The 23,286-nt window shown below is 37.6% G+C and overlaps 1 protein-coding gene across 2 annotated transcripts in view; it reads left to right on the top strand.

The window, feature by feature from the left end:
• Window positions 1-21,377, top strand: part of MOXD1 (monooxygenase DBH like 1) — a 108,367-nt gene extending 86,990 nt beyond the window's left edge. Inside the window, exons 9-12 of one of the 2 annotated variants that reach the window (XM_055433586.2) lie at window positions 322-381; window positions 4,690-4,832; window positions 19,493-19,661; window positions 20,128-21,377. In XM_055433586.2, the coding sequence (XP_055289561.2) occupies window positions 322-381; window positions 4,690-4,832; window positions 19,493-19,661; window positions 20,128-20,295 (540 nt within the window). In that variant the 3' untranslated portion in view covers window positions 20,296-21,377. Of the gene's footprint in view, window positions 1-321; window positions 382-4,689; window positions 4,833-19,314; window positions 19,366-19,492; window positions 19,662-20,127 lie in introns of those variants that run through there. The other variant, XM_088840759.1, reaches the window with a different exon arrangement.
• The last annotated feature ends 1,909 nt before the right edge of the window (window positions 21,378-23,286 follow it).

Genomic DNA, 23,286 nt, shown 5'->3' with positions numbered 1-23,286 from the left:
AATTTCCTCACAACAGCTGTGTGAGATAAGTGCTATTTTTATCATTATTTTTTAGATGAACAAATTGTGCCCAAATGATTCATTTCCTTACCTAAGGCCATGCAGTGTGGAGTCTGACCTGAACAAAGAGAGCCTTATTTGTTTGTTTGCTTGCTTATTATACTAGCGAACCTAGAATTTAATAGATCAAAAGTCTACTCTTGAGTCAAATTACTTAATGCATGCATTCATATAGCAGATTAAACTGTTGGCCTACAGATGTGTTAGATAAATAAAGCAGCATGAAACTCCAATCTGAAAGCTTCCACTTTTATGTTTTAGGGAGATAATCTAATTACTGAGTGTCGCTACAACACAAAAGATAGAGCCCGGATGACTTGGGTAAGAATTTTATTATTAAAATTTATTTGTGGAGGGGGAGGAATAAACTTTAATTTTAGAACAGAAAAAAATAAAAGGCATTCCTATTTGGAAGCAAAATTCCTGACTGTCTTGAACATGAAACATCGTAAAAGTGAAATCAGAGCTGTTTTAAGATTTTATCAGATTAACTAATGATATTATGGTAATATTTGCAGTGCAATTTATTGACTTTTTCATGAAAAGCTATCCTTAATCTTTTAGTTTTTCCTCACCGAATATTATTAATAAAAGACGTGTGGTTACTAACGACCATGCACAGGAGTCTGGACTTAGATGAATCAAAACTTCAAAAAGAAATGAATTCCATGACCTTAGGGCTTCTGACCCAAAGAAAAATCTGGTTCCAGCAGATTTACTGGGGAGTTCTGCCAAGCATTCAAGAAATAAATCTCTCATGTCTTCCTCAGTCTCTTCCAAGGAACAAAAAAAGGGGAAACGCTTTCTACCAACTCATTTTATGAAGTTAGCATAATCTTAGTACTGAAATTTGACGTGGGCAGTACAAGAAAAGTCAACACCACGCACCAGATGGAAGTCACTTTGACAGTGTATTGACAAACCAAATCTCTCATTATATAAAAATGTAAGTTAGGACTGATTTGGGTATAACTAAGTAATGTAAAATCACTTTGAATTAGAAAATACATTAATGCCATTATACATTAAGAGACTGAAGGAAAAAGACTTATGATTACCTCAATCAGGACAGAAAAAACACTCATGAAATTTATCAGTCATGGAGATATAAAAAGACATTTATCAAACTAAGAATAAGAGAGAATTTCCTTAACCAGCTAAAGATTAGCTGTGAAAAATCTGTAGAAAATATCAAGCTAAATGAAATGCTAGAAGTATTTCTTTAATATCAGGAAGAAAACAAGGATATTTATTATCACTGGTTTTATTCACTATCATAGTAGAAAAGAAATAAAATGAAATATGAAGATCAGAAAGGAAGAAGCAAAGAAGTAAAACACATTTTTCAAAGATTCTGTCATTTTCCACATCAAAAACCTCCCCCAAATTGGTATACCTAAAGTTAATTATATTTTAGTATGCAGTAAACTATCTCAAGAAAATGTAATTTAAGACTATAAATTCTATAGAAATAAAATGACATTAGATGTGTTTGATCTCTGTGAAGAAAATTATTAGTTTTTAAGACATTTAAGATCACCTAAGAGACTGAGAGACTGTGTTCATGGATAGAAGGCTCAAGAAAAAAAAAACCCACAAAGATAATCCTTCTTTATAAATTGGTTTATAAATTTGATATAATTCATAAAGATTTTATTATTTGGGATTTTGCTTTCTAACCAAGAAATCTTCCATTAGCCAAAGGTTTTCTCCTATTTTTAAAATTGTTTTCTAAAAATTTTGCAGCTTTTTTTACATGGAGCAAGTTAATTATAAAATCTACATAAAGAGCAAAGGGTTAAGAATTGGCAAGACACTAATAAAAGAATAAGATGAGAAACAAATTACTAGGTATGAAAACTTACTTTCAAACTGTGGTGATTAATAGTGTGGTTTGAGTCCAGAGTTAGAACAGTGGAATGGAATAGAGATTCTGGAAACAGACCCACAAACCCCCTGTATGGAAACTTGGTTTAGGATAGAAATTGGCATTCAGGTAAATGAGACAGGATGGACTTTTCACTAAAGAATTTCTGGTACAATTGCCAGATGGCAAAAATAAAATTACATCTTTATCTATCACAATTCACACAAAAAAATAATTTCCAGGTAAATTAAATATTAAAATGTAAAGAATAAAATTTTTAAAACCATTAGGAGAAATAAATATATAAATAAATGTTTATTTTATATATATATAACTTTATGACTTTGGAGTATATAGGGACTTCTTAAAATATGAAAAGTACAAACTAAATTAGAAAATTGATGAGTTTGTCTACTTTAACACTTTTGGTCACTTAAAAAACACTATTAGGTGAAAAGATGAGTTTTAAACTGAAAAAATAAATTGCAACACATAAAGCATTAGTATCCAATATTTAAAATAAATTCTATAAATCCATAAGACAAGCATAAGACAAACATACAATAGAAAAAGAGCCAAGTGTGTCCTTCGCTGGACGTTGCTGTTGACATCAGGGAATGATTCACTTGAAGTCATACTCTCTTCAGTGGGGCAGCCAGCAACCAATGACTGGTTGATGCGAGAATACAAAAGCTTGATTCCCTTCCTACAATTTGATGTAACTCTGAGTAACCATCCAAGCTCCAAGGTAGATTAAATGTATTTACTGAGATGTCAGTTGCAGCCTCATTTGTAGATCAGCCTCTCCTTTTACCCAGCCCTTTATCAAGTGCAAGGAATGATGTTTTGCAATTTGTAAAATCACTGCATATTTGCCACTACACTACATTAATGTATACCTATGAACACTACTTGGAGAGGAAATGGTAACCCACGCCAGTACTCTTGCCTGGAAAATCCCATGGATGGAGAAGCATGGTGGGCTATAGTCCATGGCGTCGCAAAGAGTCAGACACAGCTGAGCGACTTCACTTTACTTTTTTTACTTTTTATGAACACTACTACTATGTTTTTCATCTCCACTTTTGAAGGATAGAGGGTTTGCTGGATACAGAGTTCTTGAATAATTTCTTTTCTCTGGAGCACTTGAATATGTAATTTCAATATCATTTTGTTACTTCCATCATTTATGATAAAATGTCAGTTGTCCATTGTATTATTGTTCCCTGTATGCAATATATCATTTTGCTTTGCCACTTTCAACATTTTCTTTTTGTCTTTGGCTTTCAGCAATATGACTATAAGATGTCTAGGTATGACTTGCTTCATAATTGTCTTTGGCATTTGTTGAGCTTCTTGGGTATGTAAATTAATATTTTTCACTAAATTTGTGTGGATTTCCACCATTTTTTTCCAAATAGTATGTTCTACTCTTTTTTCCTCTTCCTTCTCATTCTGGGCTTTTGGTTGCATGAAGTGAAAGTGAAAGTCGCTCAGTCATGTCTGACTCTTTGTGACCCCATGGACCATACAGTCCATGGAGTTCTCCGGGCCAGAATACTGGAGTGGGTAGCCTTTCCCTTCTCCAGGGGATCTTCCCAACCCAAGGATCAAACCCGGGTCTCCTGCATCGCAGGCGGATTCTTTACCAGCTGAGCCACAAGGGAAGCCCAAGAATACTGGAGTGGGTAGCCTATCCTTTCTCCAGCGTATCTTACCATCCCAGGAATCAAACCAGGGTCTCCTGCATTGCAGGTGGATTCTTTACCAACTGAGCTATCAAGGAAGCCCATTTTGGTTGCATACATGGAATATTTAATATTATCTTACAGCTCTTGGTTTGTTTTTTACTTACTTTAATCTTTCTCTCTGTTCTTTGAGTTGGGAGATTTCTAGAGATCAATCTTCAAGTTCATTGCTTCCTTCCTCTGCCATCTAAAGTTGCTGTTGAGCTCATCCTGTGAACTTTTAATTTAGTTAAAAGTTAGTTTCAAATCTAGAATTTATATTTGGTTCTTCTTTTGTGTATTCCTTTCTCTGATGTTATTCCTTTTTTTGTTCACTCATTTTAAGCTTATTTATCTTTAATTGAACATCTTTCTTTAGCTCTTTAAACGTGTCCATGTGTGTTTTTAAGTCTTTGCTAAATCCAGCATCTATATCCTTCACAATAAATTTCTACTTCTGAATACAGGTAGGTCATAGTTTCCTGTTTCTTTTCATGTTTAATAACTTTTGGTTGAAAATTGGACATTGTAGATAATATATGGTAGCAACTTCAGATTCTGTTCTTCGGAGGATCTTTGATCTTTTTTTAATTAGTCCACTATTTACATTTAGATTCAAAGTGTGTAATCTGTTTCCCCTGTGGTATGCAGATGCTGATATTTATGACAACAAGATTATAGAAAATTCAATGCAATCAGGCAAAGATTCCAGCACACTGACTGATTGGTATCATGTTGCTAAACATCCTCAGCATCATTTACTATAGTGAGAAGTTTACACCATATAAACAGAACTTTGAGGAGATTATTAGGTTTTTTAAGAAAGATAACTTTTAAAGAGTTGGAAAAAATTAATTTTAAAAGTGCTACTATCTTTTTGAAAACCAAATTGTCATTTAGGTGATCATTTTTCAGCTTTAAGATGGGTTACATTTCAATATTAGAAGAAACTGTGTGACATTTGTGGTTTGTGTGCTTTAAGTATCAGAGTTGGTGGAACATATACTTTTCTAAATAAAATATCTCCATTTTCAGGGGGGATTAAGCACCAGGAATGAAATGTGTCTCTCATACCTTCTTTATTACCCAAGAATTAATCTTACTCGATGTGCAAGTATCCCAGACATCATGGAACAACTTCAGTTCATTGGTGTTAAGGAGATCTACAGGCCAGTCACGTAAGTAGTAAATGGATTTCATGATAGGGGTCAGGTGGGTTTTATTTTCATTTTAGATTCATCACCATGTTATGGGATTCCTTTATGTGCTGTTCTATTTGATTATTTTCAGCTGAGGTGTCCAGGTGACCATCTTGTTTGCTATGTCCAAGGTCTTTAAGACTACTCTTAGGTTCACTAGTTTTCCAGGAAGAACTGAAGGATTCAGCATATAATTATATTCATGGCTAACACATATTATAGTGAAAGACTATAAAAAATGAACCAAAGGAAAAAGTACATGAGGCAAAATCCACAGGAAACCAGGTACAAATTTCCAAGACAAGCTTTCAAGAAACCCCTCCCAGTGGAGTCTCACAGAATGTGCTTAATTCCACCAGCAGCAAATTATGACAACACATATGCAGTGTTGTCAACTGGAGAAGCTCATTAGAGACTCAGAATTCAGAGTTTTTATTAGGGCCTGGTGACATAGATTCTCTCTGCTTAGCAAATACCAAAATTCCAGACTCCCAGAAGGAAAGCAAGTATTCAACATAAGCAGCATCATTTGTACAGTTTCAGTTCAGTTCAGTTCAGTCACTCAGTCGTGTCCGACTCTCTGCAACCCCATGAATCACAGCACGCCAGGCCTCCCTGTCCATCACCAACTCCTGGAGTTCACTCAAACTCATGTCCACAGAGTCGGTGATGCCATCCAGCAATCTCATTCTCTGTCGTCCCCATCTGCTCCCGCCCCCAATCCCTCCCAGCATCAGAGTCTTTTCCAGTGAGTCAATTCATCGCATGAGGTGGCCAAAGTACTGGAGTTTCAGTTTTAGCATCAGTCCTTCCAATGAACACCCAGGATTGATCTCCTTTAGAATGGACTAGTTGGATCTCCTTGCAGTCCAAGGGACTCTCAAGAGTCTTCTCCAGCACCACAGTTCAAAAGCATCGATTCTTCGGCGATCAGCTTTCTTCACAGTCCAACTCTCACATCCATACATGACCACGGGAAAAACCATAGCCTTGACTAGATGGACCCTGGTAGGCAAAGTAATGTCTCTGCTTTTTAATATGCTATCTAGGTTGGTCATAACTTTCCTTCCAAGGAGCAAGCGTCTTTTAATTTCATGGCTGCAATCAGCATCTGCAGTGATTTTGGAGCCCAAAAAAATAAAGTCTGACACTGCTTCCACTGTTTCCCCATCTATTTCCCATGAAGTGATGGGACCAGATGCCATGATCTGTGTTTTCTGAATGTTGAGCTTCAAGCCAACCTTTTCACTCTCCTCTTTCACTTTCATCAAGAGGCTTTTGAGTTCCTCTTCACTTTCTGCCATAAGGGTGGTGTCATCTGCATATCTGAGGTTATTGATATTTCACCCAGCAATCTTGATTCCAGCTGGTGCTTCTTCCAGCCCAGCGTTCCTCATGATGTACTCTGCATATAAGTTAAATAAGCAGGGTGACAATATACAGTCTTGATGTACTCCTTTTCCTATTTGGAACCAGTCTGTTGTTCCATGTCCAGTTCTAACTCTTGCTTCCTGACCTGCATACAGGTTTTGGTATGGTAAATTACGCTTATCATTTAGAGAAAGTTTTATGTTAGTAGAGAAAATTGTTTGCTATTTAAGTTCCCTGATGCCAGCCAAAGGTCAGCCTTCCAAGCAGGTGTTCTTAGGATGTCAGTCTCAGGCTTGCTGTGTTAATTCTTTCCGCACACTTGTATATGATAGGAATGACTTATGGCAAAATAATAAACAAGATAAATATTATTCTTGCTCCCTTGAGATTGTATATTAGAGAGGGTAAGAAGTGATAAGCAAATATACATATAAAATTTCAGATATTGAAAGATGTTATGAAAATAATTGAGACAGTGAAGGAAGTGTGTTGTTGTTCTCAGCTGGGTGGTGAGAGCTTATCCGCGGAGCTTAGTCCCTTCTGTTTTAACTACCACAGACAGGGTAGCTTATAAACAATAGAAATTTTTATCTCACTGTTCTAGAGGTTGAGAAGTCCAAGATCAAGGTTCTGGCAGATTCAGTGCCTGCTGAGGACCCAGACAGCCATCTTCTCACCGTGATCTCCCATGGGAGAAAGCTCAGGGGAGCTTTCTCAAGCTGCTTCTATAAGGACACTAATCCCATTTATGAGGATAGACTCTTTCAAAAGCTCCACCTCCTAATAACATCACCTTGGGTGTTAGGCTTTCAACATGTGAATTTGTGGGGCGGGGTGGGGATACAAATATTCAGTCTATATCAGAAGGTGATGTTTGAACAGAGACCTAAGTGTTGAGGAGCCAGTCATGGAAAGATCTGCAAGTATACTCTGCAGAGAGAATGAGGCCAGCATGTTCAAAGAACAGCAAGAAGGTGAGTTTGCCTGAAGCAGAGGGAGATCTGGTGGGCAATAAGTGGGAGGTATAAGAGCAAGTGGGACCAGACAGTGTAGGACTTTATAGGCAACATAAGGACTTTGGGTTTTAAATGCAAAGAGAAGCTATTATAGTGTATGGTGCATGTGTGCTAGTCATTTGGTCATGTCCGGCTCTTTGCAACCTCATTGACTGTAGCCCACCAGGCTTTTCTATCCATGGAATTTTCCAGACAAGAGTACTGAGTGGGTTGCCATTTCCTACTTCAGGGAATCTCCCCAACCCAGGGACTGAACCTGAATCTCTTTTGTCTCCTACATTGGCAGGCAGATTCTTTACCATTGTACCACCTGGGAAGCCTTCTTATAGGATCAGTTCAGTTGCTCAGTCATGTCCAACTCTTTGCGAACCCATGTACTGCAGCACGCCAGGCTTCCCTGTCCATCACCAACTCCTGGAGCTTGCTCAAACTCATGTCCATCAAGTCAGTGATACTATCCAACCATCTCATCCTCTGTCATCCCCTTCTCCTCCTGCCTTCAATCTTTCCCAGCATCAGAGTCTTTTCCAATGAGTCGTTTCTTTGCATCAAGTGGCCAAAGTATTGCAGCTTCAGCTTCAGCATCAATCCTTCCAATGAATATTCAGGACTGATTTCCTTTTGGATTGACTGGTTTGATCTCCTTTCAGTGCAAGGGACCCTCAAGAGTCCTATTATAGGATATAGGTATTCAAAATGTTAATTTAGCCACTATGTTGAGAAAAGACTCTACAAGGGCAAGATTAGAAATAATATAATCAACCAGGAGATATGTGATTGTCCAGTTAAAAGGTGAGGGTGCCTTAGACCAGGATGGTGCCAGTAAAATTAGTGAGAAATGGTTCCAATCAGATTACCTTTTGAAGGTAGCCCTCACTGGACTTGTTGATTAACTGCATCTCTGGGAGATGGTGAGGGAAAGAGAAGAGTAAAGGAAAAATAATGATGTCCTAATGGTGCAGGGAAACATGTTTGAAAAAGAAATTGAGAATTATTATTATTAAGTTTGATATAGAAAAAAAGGATTTTATCCATTCTTAGCAGTACCACAAAGAAGAATTAGGATGGCTGGTAGAAAGTTTGAAGTGTAGATTTTATTTTTATACAAGGAAGAATTTTCTAATGATTAGGATTTTTCTAAATTAATCAGTCAATTACAAAAGGACTGATGTAATTAGGCAAAAGTGACACATAGATTTTTGAGGAGGTGTATTTAAAGAAAGGTTAAATAGACACTTAATGAGGATGTGGTAAAAACATAGATCTGAAGGAGAATATAATTATGGCCTACTTTTTGTTCCAAAATTTTATAGGGATTATAAATTAGAAACTGCAAATACTCTTCTTTTTAAATTAAACCCACTATTCATAGATATGTTCAGCTGAGTTCCTGTTCAGCTGAGTTCCTATTCTGTCAACCCAATGACCACCCTATCAGAGGTCTGCATCTGCTAAAATACAAATAACAAAATCCTGGTATAAATTAGGTCGTAGCTTCTGAAGTATTTTCACATACGTAATTTCACTTAATTTATTTTCACACAGTTTTATTAGGTAGAGCAGTATTTGCAGTGCCAGTTCAGAGAAGGAAATGGAAACTAAAGATTAAGAATCTGTTCAACTTCATAGATTACATAATCAATGGGGGAGGTGGCATTTGTATTGTCATTGCTATATATGTGCCTTTTTGTTCACAGTAACTACATTGCAAACAAATAAAATGTCGATAAAAATCACAACAGCACATAAAATGTCACTCTAGAAGCACTAGGATGTAGTCTTGTTTTTAAAATATTGAGATTGTATGTTTCTTGTGTGGGTGTTTAGTCACTTCAGTCACGTCCGACTCTTGGTACCCTATGGACCGTAGGCCACCAAGCTCATTTGTCCATTGGATTTTCCAGGCAATAATACTGGAGTGGGTAGCCATTTACTTCTCCAAGGAATCTTTGGGACCCAGGGTTCAAACCCAGGTCTTCTGCATTACAGGCATTCTTTACCATCTGAGCCACCAAGGAAGCCCATATTGCTTCTTACTAAGACTTAAATGGGCTTCCCTGATGGCTCAGACTGTTAAGGAGTCTGGCTGCAATGTGGGAGACCTGGGTTTGATCCCTGGGTTGGGAAAATCCCCTGGAGGAGGGGGTGGCAACCCACTTCAGTATTCTCGCCTAGAGAATCCCATGGACAGAGGAGCTTGGCAGGCTGCAGTCCATGGGGTCGCAAAGAGTCGGACATGACTGAGCACAGCACAGCAAGACTTAAATAGCTTTGTTTTTTTTTCCCTTTAGAATATTTTTAATGTATTGACTAGAAACTTCCCAATCAAGAGAACGTTGGAGAGAATGTTAGATGGACATTCAAAGCTGTGTATTTACAAGATGAACAAACTGCATGCTATCATCTAGTTATTTTCTTTTCTGCTCAACTTGTATGAAGCCTCTGAAAATGCTTATCTCCTGTGTCCCAACGAGCTTTGTCAGTGTCCACTAGTTTGATCGCCTCCAGGAAATAACTGAAGTTGGGATTTTCATCACTTAGGGAGAATTGCTTCGCAGAACAAGACTAGTTTTGAGATGTCATTGCCCACATAAAACATTTAACTACATGTTTACATATATTTATTCTACAAAAATATGAATGAAAAAGAACCTCTGTTATAAGTACATGTTTGGACTTTAAATCAGACTTTTAAGTTTAGTTCATCAGCACACTGACATAAATATTATTAAAGGCCAAACCAACAAGGTACTGGGGAAAAAATAGAAAGGGTTTTGGGTGTTTTTTTGTTTGTTTTGCTTGTAAAAATTTTGCTAATTTGGTTTTAGGATACAATATGAAACAGGAATATCATATAACATATAACCTAGAATCTTCTATGTTTGCTTTTAATGTAAGGACTATTTAGGTGCCCCATTTTATTTTAAAGATTCTGTAGCAATTCTAGGATTAGAGGATACATTGGTAGAAAAATAGAGACACCTACATCCTGTCTCAAAATTTGTGTGTTGTGGAGGGTGCAGTATTCCTCTGCCTTCTGCAGATCTGGCAAGGCTTAAGGAAAAACAAACCTCCCAAAGATCAGATAACAGAATAGATAATGAGTTTGGATAAATTTGTATTCCCTGCTGGACGATGCATCAACACTCTCCATGTGGTTCCAGTGAGGTTTATGTGATGGAAAGTTCCTGCTTCATTTGCTCTCTTTCTTAAAAAAAAAAGAAAAAATCAGGAGAGATGTTTTTTCTGTTCTCTGCAGGAAAAAAAAATCACTTTATGTTGATAAGGTGTTAAAATCACATAGGCTTATTATAGAGCATTTAGGTAATGCATAAAAAGGTTTTAAAAAAGAGGGCACAAACTATCACTCAAATTCTGTTAGAAATAAATAACACTGACATTAATTGAATGTCACTGGAGACATCTTTCTGTATAGGTATTGACGCAAAGATGAATAGATCAGCGTTGTGAAAGTCTCTCAGTCATGTCCAACTCTTTGCAACCCCATGGACTATACAGTCCATGAAGTTCTCGAGGCCAGAATACTGGAGTGGGTAGCTGTTCCCTTCTCCAGGAGATCTTCCCAACCCAGGGATCGAACCCACGCCTCCCAAACTGCAGGTGCTTCTTCACCAGCTGAACCACCAGGGAAGCCCAGATCAGTGTTAGAAAGATTATAATTTGTGTACTGCTTTAAACAAAAATATTAAAACTTAATTTTGTTTAAATTTTTCAGAAGACTAAATTAAAATTGAATAATTGTTGAATAAATAAACGTTATTGTTTTTAATGACAAGAAATAATATTATATAAAGGAAAAGGAACTCTCAGATGCTGAGAAAATAGATCATAAAAGATATTAACATTTTTTTAAATACTGTATTTTAGTTTTAGATCATAAAAATGAGAACAATCACACTTTCACATTTTCACCCAACCTCCCTTTTGGTACCTCCAAATATTTATTATTTATATTACAATTTTCGTATTCTCAAGGTTTTTCATTTTCACCTTTAATTCTGAAACATAATTTCTACAATATTTATTGCAGCTTTTATAGATTCCTTGATAATCCCTAATCTTCAGATGATTTCTGCATTTCTAGGTGCTTTAATTTGACTCTTCAGGATTTTGTCCTCAGTTACTTAATCAAGAAGGGCTTCCACATGCTTTATGTCCTTTATGATTGAAAATTTCTGCATTTATATTTGTGCAGCATTTGGCTGGATATAGTAATTGGGAATCACTCCCCCCACCCCCACCTTCGGAGATGTCTTTGGATAAATGGGCTCATTCTTCCTCTACCTGTAGAATCTGTAAGTTCAATTGAACATATTTCAGTGTTGAGTATATGAATGAAAATTTTTGGAAATACAAAGTGTTTTACATATTTACATATATAAATTTTACATATTTTCTGGAAATATATATATTCACTTCTTTTTTTCATTACAAGGAAATTTTCTGATGTCTGCAAACTTTTTTCTAATCTATTTGGGATTTTTCTCGAGTTTCCCTGTAATTTTTCAGAAGTGCCCTTCTGCCTCTTGCTTTTTTTTTAAAAAAAAAAGTACTTGGTGTTAATTTGTTTTGTCTAAAATTTATTTCCTTTGGTCCATCTCCTTTTTCATCTCATTCTGTTGTTTTATCATCCTGTATTTGAGCTCTTGTTTAATCGCATTCATGTTCTTATTCAGTAAACATAGCATGAAACACTTGTGGAAATTCTCTCCAATACAATTGGTTTATATCATCTTCTAGAATAGATTTTTTTGTCTCTCCCTCTCTCTTTTTTTCTCTTCACTGGATTTTGAAATAGTTGAAATGTGATATTATTTCCTTTCACCCTAAGTTTTATGGTTGTTTGGCCATTCCTTCTTTTTTCTGAGCCAGTTCTGTTTAAAACTTCTCTTTGGTAAACATAGGTGAGGTTTTGACTACTTTCTAAGCAAATCTGAGAGTAGTTTGCTTTCTCTCCACACCACAGTTTGAGGTTTGGGTGATATATATATATATATTTTTTTTTTTGAGGGGTGATGCATTTTATGTGGGCTTCCCGTGTGGGTCAGCTGGTAAAGAGTCAGGCTGCAATGAAGGAGACCTGGGTTCCATCCCTGGGTTGGGAAGATCCCCTGGAGAAGGAAAAGGCTACCCACTCCAGTATTCTGGCTTGGAGAATTCCGTGGACTATATAGGCTACAGAATCGCAAAGAGTCAGACTTGACTGAACAGCTTTCACTTGTCTACTTGTTCATATTTTATGTACTTTCTTTCCTGTATTTTGAGGGTAAAGGGCTGTGTGTGCAGAGGTGTGACTCTGTTCTCTATATCACAATAGGGGGGGTTATTCCTTCCTCAGATTTTATGAAAAATCTATTAGAGGATGTTTTCTAACTGGTTGGAGCTGACTGCCTTTCAGTAGAGGAATGTCCCAGGCCTTATTATATCAGGCTGCCAAATCTGTTACAGCTCACAAACCTCTGCTTCTGTCAGGGATATTCAGCTGTGCTTGATCCTTCCTGACCTTCATTTACTCAGAGAGCGTGGAGAGGGTTAGGAGTTGTGCCTCATTAAGTCAGATTTCCTGGTTTCCTTCTTTAACAATTTGATTGGTAAAGTATAGGTTGTATCTTTTTTGTCTGTTTGTTGATAACGTTTTTATTTCTTGTTTGTTATTTACTTATTTAAGTGAAATTGCATGAGATAGAGTTTACATCCAATTAAATGTCCCTTTGTTAAGTATGGGCTTCCCAGGTGGCTCAGTGGTAAAGAATTCACCTGCCAACACAGGAGATGCAGGAGACATGGGTTCGATCCCTGGATCGGAAAGATCCTCCAGAGGAGGAAATGGCAGCCCACTCCAGTATGCTTGCCTGGGAAATCCCATGGACAGAGGAGCCTCGTGGGGTACAGTTCCTAGAGTCTCAAAAGAGTCGGACAAGACTGAGCAAGTGGGCATGCACGTGTGCTAAGCATGCTGTTAGAAAGTTCTCTCAGATGTGTTCCCCTGTTAACCACATCACAGATGAGCTCTACGGCATTTTCATCACCGCTAAGACTTCTGTCACACCTCTGGAGACACCCACCTCCACACAGAGCCCCAGGAAAGCATGAATCTGCTTTATGTCACTATTAGTTTGATCTTTTCTAGATTTTCTGAAAGTAGGATCATATGGTATATACTCTTTTGTGCCTGGCTTCTTTAACTCAGAGTGTTTCTGAGATTCGTCTGTACTGAGTCATCTATACATACATATGTGTGTATATATTTATGTGTCTGTATGTGTATCACCAACCCATTCCTTTTTATCGCTGAGTAGTATTCCTCAGTGTATATATACCTACAATTTCATTTATCTGTTCACCAGTTGAAGGACATTTGGATTGTTTCCAGTTTGTGGCAATTATGAAGCAAGCTGCTATAAACTTTATTGTATTCATCTTTGTATGGACATATGTTTTCAGTTTCTGCTTTAATACCTAGTGGTGGAATCCTTGGATTGTACACCAAGTCTGTGTTTACTGCACTGAGACTCTCAAATGTTCTCCCAAATAACGTTCCTTTCTACATCATCACTGGTGATCTGTAAGATTCCCTACTACTTAACAATCTTACCAGTGTTCTCTGTATTTTCTGTATTTTGAATTTCATCTATTTTAATGTGTATACTCTTGCCTGGAGAACCCCATGGACGGAGGAGCCTGGTAGGCTACAGTCCATGGGGTCACTAAGAGTCGGACACGACTGAGTGACTTCACTTTCACTTTTCACTTTCATGCCTTGGAGAAGGAAAGGGCAACCCACTCCAATGTTCTTGCCTGGAGAATCCCAGGGACAGAGGAGCCTGTTGGGCTGCCATCTATGGGGTCACACAGAGTTGGACACGACTGACGTGACTTAGCAGCAGCAGCAGTGGTATATTACTGTAGTTTTATTTTCTATTTCCCCTGTGACAAATGATATTGAGCCTCTTTTCACATGCTGATTAGTCATTTATATATGTTCCTTTTTAATTGTTCAAATTCTTGTCCATTTAACTGAGTTATTTTTTTATTATTGAGTTGTAAGAGTTCTTTATAGTTTTAAAGATTTGTTTATATGTTAGATATAAATTCTTTGTCAGGTGTATGTTTGTAAATAATTTTTTTTCTGGTCTGTGGCTTGATTTTAATTTTTTAGCTGTATTTTTCTGAAGTCCGTTTTATTATTTTTGGTTTGTTTTGTGCTTTTGATATCCCATGTAAGAAACTGTTGCCTGCCCAAGGTTGTGAAGATTTTCTCTCTCTTTTTTTTTTTCCCTAAAAGCTTTATAGTTTTAGCTTTAGGTTGAAGATCCATTTTGAATAATTTTCTGTTTGTTGAATTTTCTGAGGTTCATTGTATTTCATACAGACATCAAGTTGTACAAGAACTGTTTGATTAAAAAAGGTACTTTTTTCCTATATAATTACTCTGAAATGTTTGTTGCAAATCATTTCACCATATATTGACAATTTCTGGACTCTGAGTTCTGTTCATTGTAGTACATGTTTAGCTTTACTATAATACCACACAATTATTATTATAGTTTTATAGTAAGTCTTGAATATGTAAATACCCAAACTTCACCATTTTTTTCTTTTTCCAAAGTTATTTTGGATAGTCTAAGTTTATTTCATTTCTGTACATTTTTAAGTCTACTAGTCAATTAAATTATGCTTATAAAGGAAAATTACTCATCAGTATTAAATCCTTTATTTTTATCAACTAAAGTGATATATAAATAATACCCTTCAATTTATATGTGGATCTGGGTGGTTACTTAGACACTGCCCAGTTGTGCAGAAATGTAATGGTTTTACTTTCTAGAACATTCCTAAATTTCTAATAACTAAGCCCCAGTCCCAGTGAGAGCAGAACTTGCTACTTGAACATTATCTGTTTCTGGTTTAGATTGTAATCTTTTAAGGAAAAATATTTAGGATAGATATTTACCCTTTCAGGATTACTCCTCATTCTATCTTTTCCTTCTCTTCTCTCCAGTGCTAATCAGCAAGGGTGGTGTAGGACAGGCTGGAAGTTTGTTGGTATGACACTATAAAGTAGGAGCCTGAACAAATTTAGTAGGAAGGGGAAGGAAACAATAAAAATGGGAGAAGATGCCAGGTTAGGGAGGCGGTACATGGACAAAGGAGCCTGGTGGGCTACAGTCCATGCGGCTGAAAAGAGACAGACACAACTGAAGTGACTCAGCAGCACACACGCGGTCACTCTTACTAGCAAACTGCAGAAAACTTACGAAGTTAGCAGAGAGTCCAGTGCCCCCTTGTGGTGTTTTAGGAGATTACAGGCTGATGATCTCCACCCCCACCCCGCCCCGCACGCACCCCCAGCATTTTCCTGGTCATAAAGTAGATTTTTCCTTTTTTCAAGACAAATATCTTATCTCCTTGAACACTAAATTTGCTTTTTAATATTTGATTTAAAGTTACTTTATAATTAATGAAATTTAGCTACTTTGAGGAAGCTCTGTAGTTGCTTCAGTTGTGTCTGACTCTTTGTGACCCTGTGAACTGTAGCCCAGCAGGTTCCTCTGTCCATGCAATTTCCCAGGCAAGAATGTTGGAGTAGGTTGTCATTTTCTTCTCCAGGGGATCTTCCCGATCCAGGGATGGAACTCACATCTCCTGCATTGGCAGGCGAGTTGTTTACCACTGCTGCTGCTGCTAAGTCACTTCAGTCATATCCGACTCTGTGTGACCCCACAGACGGAAGCCCACCAGGCTCCCCCATCCCTGGGATTCTCCAGGCAAGAACACTGGAGTGGGTTGCTGTTTCCTTCTCCAATGTGTGAAAGTGAAAAGTGAAAGTGAAGTTACTCAGTCGTGTCCGACTCTTAGCGACCCCAGGGACTGCAGCCTACCAGGCTCCTCCATCCATGGGATTTTCCAGGCAAGAGTACTGGAGTGGCTTGCCATTGAGGACCTAGCTTTTAGTATATTTAAATAACATGGTATGTAAATATAATGGGCCCCTTTCAAGTTAAATTTTTACTTTATACGAGTTTTTACATGTACAAATTTTATTTTGTACAAATTCTGGATTGTACCTCTATAAGTCTCCACAGAGTATTTAATTTACAATATTATAGATTTTAGGTCATTGCTAGATCTGTTTGCTGCAGTGTGATGGCGCTTGCTCATTCTTTATGGTACTTTAAGGTCTCTGTGCGAAAGAGTGCATTTAAAACTCAACAAAGATATATTGACGTTAATTAAAGAAAAAAGATTAGGAATAAAGAATATAAAGATCCTTGTATCTGACCTATTGTATTATTCATTATCTCACATTAAACTACAGAGGAAATATTTTCATTTTAAACATAAAAAATTTATCTTCATAACTCTAAAAGATTAATAAAGAATGTTTAATTTAATTAAAAAGATAATATTGAAATTGCCTGATTAGGTTATGTGTGTAAGAGACAGAGTTGATATGACATAATTAAATGAAGAAATTATGAAGATCAAATATTAAAAATGTAGATTCCTCAGCTGGAGGTTAATTCGTTGCTAATTATTGAAAATCTCTGGAACTTCCTCTTGGGGTATTAAGGGAGCCAAACACCTACCAGTTACCCATGATAATCTCCTGGATGGTCCATGGAACAGACCATGCAAATTTTTGAATGACACTTAAACACTTTTCTTTTTTTCAAGAATCAGTAATATAAAACTTATATTTCTTGGACATTTAACATATATCTTTCTTCAGCAGCAAGTAGAAGCAGAGTGTATCATCTTTCAAATATTTTTTCCTTAGTGAAAATTTAAAAACACTGGTTCAATTCTTTAAAAAAAAATGTTACCACTTAGGCAAGCAAAAACAGGACAACCAGCAGTGGTCAGGCTTTTCAACAGTGTGGAATTGAAATTTCCATTGTTGTTCAGTATCATTTGATATTCTGCACATTTCTTCGTTACAACATTAGCATTGTAGTCTTCAGAACTGAACGCTTATCAGTTATATTGTTAACCAAAATCAAAACAATTAAGTGAGGAATTGTGGGACTCCGGGGAAGCTTTGGCAAGAATACACAGAAGAACTGTACAAAAAAGATCTTCATGACCAAGATAGTCACGATAACGTGATCACTGACCTAGAGCCAGACATCTTGGAATGTGAAGTCAAGTGGGCCTTAGAAAGCATCACTACAAACAAAGCTAGTGGTGGGATGGAATTCCAGTTGAGCTATTTCAAATCTTGAAAGATGATGCTGTGAAAGTGCTACACTCAATATGCCAGCAAATTTGGAAAACTCAGTAGTGGCCACAGGACTGGAAAAGGTCAGTCTTCATTCCAATCCCAAAGAAAGGCAATGCCAAAGAATGCTCAAACTACCGCACAATTGCACTCATCTCACATGCTAGTAAAGTCATGCTCAAAATTCTCCAAGCCAGGCTTCAGCAATATGTGAACCGTGAACTCCCAGATGTTCAAGCAGGTTTTAGAAAAGGCAGAGGCACCAGAGATCAAATTGCCAACATCTGCTGGATCATGGAGAAAGCAAGAGAGTTCCAGAAGAGCATCTATTTCTGCTTCATTAACTATGCCAAAGCCTTTGACTGTGTGGATCACAATAAACTGTGGAAAATTCTGAAAGCGATGGGAATATCAGACCACCTGACCTGCCTCTTGAGAAACCTGTATGCAGGTCAGGAAGCAAGAGTTAGAACTGGACATGGAACAACAGACTGGTTCCAAATAGGAAAAGGAGTACGTCAAGGTTGTATATTGTCACCCTGCTTATTTAACTCATATGCAGAGTACATCATGAGGAACGCTGGGCTGGAAGAAGCACAAGCTGGAATCAAGATTTCTGGGAGAAATATCAATAACCTCAGATATGCAGATGACACTACCCTTATGGCAGAAAATGAAGAGGAACTCAAAAGCCTCTTGATGAAAGTGAAAGAGGAGAGTGAAAAGGTTGGCTTGAAGCTCAACATTCAGAAAACAAAGATCATGGCATCTGGTCCCATCACTTCATGGGAAATAGATGGAAAAACAGTGGAAGCAGTGTCAGACTTTATTTTTTTGGGCTCCAAAATCACTGCAAATGCTGATTGCAGCCATGAAATTAAAAGACGCTTACTCCTTGGAAGGAAAGTTATGACCAACCTAGATAGCATATTAAAAAGTAGAGACATTACTTTGCCAACCAAGGTCCGTCTAGTCAAGGCTATGGTTTTTCCCGTGGTCATGTACGGATGTGAGAGTTGGACTGTGAAGAAAGCTGATCGCCGAAGAATCGATGCTTTTGAACTGTGGTGTTGGAGAAGACTCTTGAGAGTCCCTGTACTGCAAGGAGATCCAACCAGTCCATTCTAAGGGAGATCGATCCTGGGTGTTCATTGGAAGGACTGATGCTAAAGCTGAAACTCCAATACTTTGGCCACCTCATGCGACGAGTTGACCCACTGGAAAAGACTCTGATGCTGGGAAAGATTGGGGGCGGGAGGAGAAGGGGACGACCGAGAATGAGATGGCTGGATGGCATCACCGACTCTGTGGACATGAATTTGAGTGAACTCCGGGAGTTGGTGATGGACAGGGAGGCCTGGCGTGCTGTGATTCATGGGTTCGCGGAGAGTCGGACACGACTGAGTGACTGAACTGAACTGAACTGGGGTAGCTTTCTAAGTCAAAACTATTTGTCTAAAAGTAACACTCATCTGCTACTAAACTGAGAAATTTTCTTTTTAAAAAGGACTTCTTATTTTATATGTATTTCTTCTAGTAATTGCTTAAGAGTTCATTAGTACTTTCAATTAGGTTATCTATGTGTGTAAAAATGAACTAGTATGAAGTCTGCTTTAGAATACAGTAAGTCCCCTACATACAAATGCATTTCCTTCTGAGAGAGTATTCATAAGTCCAATTTGTTAAGTCGAGCAAAGTTAGCCTAGATACCCAGCTAACATAATCATCTATATAGTACTGTACTGTAATAGGTTTATAGTACTTTTCACACAAATAACCTGTAGATAAAAAACTAGCATGGAAAGTAATGAAAGCATTTTCAATCTTGCAGTACCATCCCTTGAAAAGTGCAGGAGACAGTACAACAGCAGGCATACAGGGGTATGTGTGCATCTTTTTGCATCTTTAAAAGCTCGTATGTAGGGGACTTATGGTATTGAAAAGTAATGGAAACACAAAATGCTTTTGTTCTGAATATAACTCATTCTGGTAATTTATTTTATATTCAGGACCTGGCCTTTCATTATCAAAAGCCCTAAGCAGTATAAAAACCTTTCTTTCATGGATGCAATGAACAAGTTTAAATGGACTAAAAAGGAAGGTCTTGCCTTCAATAAGCTTGTCCTTAGCCTGCCGGTCAACGTGAGATGTTCCAAGACAGACAACGCAGAGTGGTCGGTAAGTTCCACTTTGTTTTAATCTTCAGGGAAAACAGATACCGCATCTTACTGAATCCACAACAGATACAATGAAAGGAACAGACAGATATCCAGAAATTCAGTTGTCTTTTGATAAGTTTGAGAATTTTTCAGTGATTACGTAGATGCCCCAAACGTCCTGATTCCACTTCATTTTTATTCTAAAACTGAAGTTGGGGTGAAAAAGGAATAAGGTGGGATGAAAGCTTCAAAAAGAAACCCAACAGAGCACGTTTTATATCTCTTCTTTCCCAAAGGTGTGTCTGCCCCTTTCTCCACCTGGGAATCCCTAGGATTCTGACTGCCTGACGGCGGACAACTTCAGCATCCGTTCCCTCTCCCCCACCCTTTAACCCTGCAGAAGCGCGGGGGCTGAGCAAGCTTGGCCGCAGACCTGCTCCTCAGTCACACACTCAATGGCTTTGTCTGTGCTCTCTCCTTTTCAGATTCAAGGCATGACAGCATTCCCTCCAGATATAGAGAGACCGCATCAAGCAGAGCCCTTGGTGTGCGGAGCTTCTCCCACTTCCCTGCATGGAAATGTCTGTCTCGAGCTGCTCCTGAGCTTCGTGGTCCTGGGCAGCACACTCAGCACCAGGAGCCCGTGCCCGTAATTCCGTCGTGCTGGGTGACCGTGGTTTTCCGTGATCTGAGCCTGACATTTCACGTGCAGGTTAAGGACATTTATGGGGTGTGAAGGAGAGGGTGAAGACCTTGGAGACTTCCTTTCACAGGTTCCCTTCCTCCTGTCCCCTCTTCCTTCCCAGGCTTCCTAAAAGACGTCCATCAGGTTCTCATCTTTTCCTCAGAAATATCTGGTAAAATGTATGAATCGTTCAGTAAAGCAAAATTGACCTTACATAACCTCTTAAAAAAATTGGACAAAGTCAAGTGGAAGTAAAAGACTTCTTTATCTCCTGTATTTCATTTTATTGAAATACTTGTTGCTATTTTACTTTTTAAAATTATTGATTTCTGTATTCCTCTTTGTAAATGTTTTTATCTTAAAGGTGTAAATGGAAGTACTCTCCGTCCCAGTGTTCTTCCTCTTCACTGCTCTTTGGTGTGATTTCCCCAGTGGAACAGTGGCTCCTCCTACTTTCTTGTAATGTCCGGTTCTGTCCTTTTCTGTGAATTACCCACGGGCCCCTGACCTCAACACTTTCTGATGGTGCCCATTCTAGTCTGCTCATTTACCTGAGTCTGAGTCCCAAACTACCCTGAACCCATCTTTTTTCCCCCTTCCTTGCTCAGCACTGGCCGGGTGAGTTTTTTCCTTGAGTTCTGTCACTATCCAAAAAGAAAGAAGCTATAGAAAAGATAGCAACGGTACACAACTGATCGTAGGCCAAGGAGAAAATGTAGCTGGCTGCAAACTCAGTGCTGTGAGGGGGTCTTTTGTGAAGGTCCAGGACAAAGGCCAGAGGCTGTGAACCAGCTGAGGAGGATGTGAGGTCCTCTCTGACCATGTTGGGTATCACACATGTTGCATACTGGCTCAATTTGAGTCATAGTTGCTATTGTAGATTTATTTTTATATTAGTTAATAAACTAACTTTCCAAAATAAAATTGTCACCAATCCTGTCACCTTTTTTGTTCTTTTGGTATAGATCAGCCAAATCTTGTCTTGTGTCTTTTGCTCATTGTCTTAAGCTAAGTTTGTTTGGATCATATTAATAAACTAAATGAAATTAAGTTTTTGTGTGATATCTTGTATACTCCTTGAGAGAAGCAAGCAGGTTCAATACTGCCAGATTTGCCAGTCACATCAATTAAGAATGTTGTATTTTTCCATTTCATTTTTAAGCCATTTCTCGCCAGCAAACAATGTCTTAAACACGAACTATGCATGCATGTGTGTTTAGTTGTTCAGTATGTGTGCCTCTTTGCACCCTATGGACTTAGCCTGTCAGGCTTCTTTGTCCATGGGATTTTTCAGGCAAGAATACTGGAGTGGGTTGCTATTTCCTCCTCCAGGGGATCTTCCCTATGCAGGGATCAAATTCACCTCTCCTACATTGCAGGTGGGATCTTTACCACTGAGCCACCTGGGAAGTCCCAACACAGACTATATTGTTTTTTAAATAAATATTGTCTTTTGGAGATTTTCCTTCTTGATTCTTTGAATTTGTCCACTTAATGGAATGTTTGTAATACTTATGAGGAGTATTTTACTGTTAAGTTTAATTCTTTTTATTTCATAAGTGCTATATCAGATTATGTGATTTTCCATCCAAATATTTATATAATATGACCATCCCAAACACTCTGTATTTAAAATTTCATGTTTATTTTTAGTTCAGAATTTCTGAATCTGAGATATCAAAGAAAAATGATTTCCTTTGGAAATTGTGTAATATTATATCTGTTTTCATTGTTCTTGGTAAGGAAGCTGAATGTACTGGCTAGAAAAGGATACACAACTTTTGGGAACTCAAATTTTTGGAGCCAGGGGAAATCTGTTTTTCCAGTTGATGTTGCTAAGAATAAAGCAGGTATTCCTCTCATAGGAATCCTCATGAATATATATATATATATAATTTTGAATCACTGTTTGAAATTAGGATACATTATCTGTTATATTCAAATCCAGCATAGTAAGCTGATATTTTATGAGCAGAAAATGGTCAATTGAATAGACTCATGGCAGCATCCCTTACACCCTGGGCCAGAGGAGTGTTCCATGGAAAATATGAAGAGCCATGGAAAATTTCTACAAATTTTAAAAGGCTTACTGTTGCACCTCTCAGAGTCTTGAATATATGACTGCATATTGGAAAGTTCAAATTATATAGTGTGAAACATTTCCCAAACTCACTGACCACTTGACCATGTTGTATTGGACCAGCTTTCCTCAAGGAACAAGCTTTGGGACACATACTTTTCCCAGCAGAGCATGTCCAGGTTTATGTAACAATTTTTCTAAAAATTTCAAGCTGTTCATGGTGAACTGCAAAGCATAGCCCAACAAACATGGGCCTTCCACTTGTGTTCACTAGTCTGTTCCTAATTTGCTGTTCTATTTTGCCAACACACTATTTTTTATTAACCTAGAGTTAGCAAAATTTACAGAGAATGTAGAAAAGGAAACTTACTTTTTTTTAGTTTATTTATTTTAATTGGAGGCTAATTACTTGAATTATGTGGCATAAACAAAATATTTGAGAAGTATTGACAAATGAGGCTGTATAGTTTTGAAAAGTTTTAGACCTATAGATATAGACTAATGGTGTGGGATTGATGTAATGCAAAAAAAATTTTTTTTTAAATTGGGAGGAGTCATTCCATATCGCGAATATAGAATGCAAGTCTGATTTGAACCAATTTCTCTCTTAGTATTTTAAAATAAGCCCATTAAATATTGACAACCAAAATAATTCCATATATTTGTACAACGCTTTGAAATTTGCAAAGTGCTTTCGCAATATTTCTCACTTAGTGTTTAAAACTGCTTTTCAAGTTGAGTACTTGTATGCAGAAAAGCTAACCAGATAACATATTGTACTGCAGTAATCACTGGAGACCTAAGTTTCGGTCACTTTACAAACTACATATGTATGAATTAAATCTAAATTACTTGCACTTACTAAGCTTTGTTTTCCTA

Source organism: Moschus berezovskii, chromosome 10 (assembly GCF_049115385.1).
Source record: "Moschus berezovskii isolate FMDL1 chromosome 10, NW_MosBer_1.0, whole genome shotgun sequence".
Taxonomy (NCBI): domain Eukaryota; kingdom Metazoa; phylum Chordata; class Mammalia; order Artiodactyla; family Moschidae; genus Moschus; species Moschus berezovskii.
Note: the sequence above shows the minus strand (reverse complement) of the source record. Positions and strands in the feature narration are given on the sequence as shown.